The 3,115-nt window shown below is 36.3% G+C and overlaps 1 protein-coding gene across 1 annotated transcript; it reads left to right on the top strand.

Moving 5' to 3' along the window:
- The first annotated feature begins 31 nt into the window (after positions 1-31).
- On the top strand, positions 32-2,946 carry LOC113208364 (vesicle transport protein GOT1B). Its single transcript, XM_026425331.2, has 5 exons — positions 32-185; positions 729-820; positions 950-1,128; positions 1,473-1,554; positions 2,004-2,946. The coding sequence occupies exons 1-5, from the start codon at positions 161-163 to the stop codon at positions 2,046-2,048; spliced, it is 423 nt and encodes a 140-aa protein (XP_026281116.1). The 5' UTR covers positions 32-160; the 3' UTR covers positions 2,049-2,946.
- Positions 2,947-3,115: the final 169 nt, after the last annotated feature.

Genomic DNA, 3,115 nt, shown 5'->3' with positions numbered 1-3,115 from the left:
CGCCGCCGACCTGATTTTTCATACCAGACGGTGAAGTGATGAAAAATTTTCTGGTCAGCTTCGAAATGTAGAAACCGTCAACCCTTCAGAGACACAAGTCATTTATGACGTGGTGCTGTAGGTTAGGATTTGGAAGGCTTCTGGTCTTTTAAAATCCAAAATGTTCGAAATTTCTGATGTTCAAAGTACGTACCGATCCATCTTTTTCATTGCTCCTTTTCCTTCACAACTTTTCCGTTAAATGCATGATGTTTAAAAAGTATACGAAGTGAAGGTACACAACTGTTGTAGTAATATTTATTTATTTACTTTTATTACTAGTGTTTAAAACATTTTTTTTTTTCAATTGCGGTTTGTGGGATTTTGAATTCTCTCTGATCGAGTTTATTTGTCAAAGCGAGCAGGTTATAAATAAACTACCTCGCACCATATTTATGAATGAAGTGCGGTTAGCCGGTGCCGCTATGGTCAAGAATATGTTTGTCAATAATTCGCGCACATAACGTTAAGGTGAAGGACCATCAACGTCTCCTGATTCATGACTACTTTCTTCTCATTTTGTCAAATTTTTTCACCCACTTATACGAACGTTTTTTTCTTTCTTCACAGTATTTAGTTTTGATACTTTTTGTGTGTCTGTGATCTGGTCCCTGTTTTGTGTACCAATACTCACCAATGACATCTTTCTTATTTATCAATTTAAAAATGTCATTATTTCTTCATTTCAGAAATTGGGGTTGGCTTGGCGGCCTTTGGAATTTCATTTTTATTCCTTGGTGTTATTCTTATATTTGATAAGGGTCTTCTTGCAATAGGAAATGTGAGTAGATATATAGATATATATATATAGATAGATAGATATGTAATAAATATTCTACCTCTCGCTATTGTTAATCATCATTTTAGGGATATTCTGTTTTGATAATTTACACTGAATTTTTTCCCCCAGATTTTATTTATCAGTGGTCTAGCATGTGTGATTGGATTCGAGCGAACATTTCGTTTCTTCTTCCAGAGGCATAAAACTAAGGCCTCTATTGCATTTTTTGGAGGCATAGCCGTTGTTCTTTTTGGCTGGCCCCTTATTGGAATGTGTCTTGAGACCTATGGTTTTGTGCTGCTCTTTAGGTTGGTATTTTATTTCCTTTTCCTTGAATTCAACATGGCTCTTTAAGATCTCAAATTATGGAATTTTGATGAATTCATGACTCATGTAATTTTTGTGTAGTGCCCACATGTTCTGTAGTTTTTGTTTGGTCACATTTGCCTTGGTTGGTACTTTGAACTGAGTGGGGGTTGAAGTTTAGCTTATCTACATTTTGTTTTCTCAACTGATAAATATCTTACCGCTCACAGAATAATCACTTGACTGGTTCATGACCTCAGTAAAAATATTAATGTCATGGGAATAATGGTTTTAGGGTTTTAGTTTTGTTTTACTTGAATCACAAATTTTTATTTGCATGTTGCAGTGGATTCTTCCCAGTCGCTATAAACTTCTTGAGACGAGTACCGGTGCTGGGGACTTTCCTGAACTTTCCAGGAGTTCGTGGGGTATGCGATTATTTTGAAAATAATAGCCAATCTTAATGACCTGCTAGTGTGTGTGTGTGTTGTTTAATAAAAAATTTAAAATTCTCAAACCCTTTTTTGAAGTATGTTTCCCTCCATCTTATCAGTGGGTATCAAAACCTTATTCCTCTCTCTAAAACCTTTCACTAGCTATGTGTTAAGTCATTTAAAAAAATGTAATCCAGTTAACTTGCCTATCTATTTATCTGAATTAAAATTAGCATGAGATACCAGATGCTCTTGGGCATACAACCTCACACTGCTAGAATGGATCATTTTATTTCAATCAGCTTTTGTTGATATGAAGCAGTAGACTGTAGTTATGCATGCTGTTGGGGGATAATTGATGCATATCTTTTGTTTTGTAAATAGCTTAATCTTTCATTTTTAAAACACTTAAGTTTTATTGATTTCTATTTCTCTGTTTACAGATAGTGGATAAATTGGCAGGCGATAGCAACAGAACAACAGTGTAGTGTGAGGAGTATGGCTTTAAATAAGCTTCTGTCATTGGGCACCAAGATGCAGTGCTCAAAAGATACAATCACTTCTCTCTACAAAGGATGTATATATCTACTGTTCATTCTTTTTTAAAAGGGGGAACACTTGCATTCCTTAAGATTTTTCATGTACTATCTTCCCTAAGTGTAACTTGTCACCTATGAAGTTTCTGTCATTCACATCAAGATCTCATCCATTTTACATCAGTACATTAAGTTTTTATAGCTGTTTTGGTGAAAATAGGGAAGAAATTCTAAAACCAAGCTGTACAACATTAAAATCATGATTCATGTGGTGGTACCATTATCACCTTCAGACTTAAGCCCATTCTCATTCTGTGTTGTATCGGCTTCTTTAAATTTTGACAGATCAATTTTTTAAGTATTTGAAGAACTTTTTTTGTAAGGTTGGAGTACAGGGTGGGTGTTATACGCCAGACGTTTTTTCTGGTTGTACTGTAACGCGTGCGGACTGGTTGCATACTCGCACGGGGCCGTTGCTAAGGTCAGGGTCGATACCCAGCCAGAAATGCCATATCTAATGTGACCATTTAGACGTCCAGACGATCTTAGATTAGACCTCTATGGCTGGGTAGGCAAAAACGCCCGCATGCTTGCATGTACAGTATTACCAGAGAAAAGTCCGACTTAGAACACCCGCCCTGTCTGCCCTTCTGAAGCTGGTGTTTTATGTAATGATCTTGTGATTTCTGGTTAAGTGATTGTCATGCTCTGCCATACCTCTCTTTTGTTTTTCTTAAAGTAATTTGTGTCATTCTGTAGTTGTCATCAAGTGTAAAGAAACCAAAGTGTGTGCCTATTGTTGTAAATGTAATTGTCAATTGTACATAAGTAAATAACTTATCTCAAAATATGCCAATTTGTTTTGAATTATTAATGTTCCTCAACTCCGCTTTGAAATTCAGCCTTAAAAATATATTTTAGGCTCAGATTAGAAGGCACATTACGGTGGTATGGGCCGCGGGGAAGTCCTTACCCGAGTGCCTGAGAGCATTTGTCATAGAACCACGTCTTCGAAGACG

The sequence above is a fragment of the Frankliniella occidentalis genome, unplaced genomic scaffold, assembly GCF_000697945.3.
Source record: "Frankliniella occidentalis isolate FOCC.00 unplaced genomic scaffold, Focc_3.1 Scaffold112, whole genome shotgun sequence".
Classification (NCBI taxonomy): Eukaryota; Metazoa; Arthropoda; class Insecta; order Thysanoptera; family Thripidae; genus Frankliniella; species Frankliniella occidentalis.
Note: the sequence above shows the minus strand (reverse complement) of the source record. Positions and strands in the feature narration are given on the sequence as shown.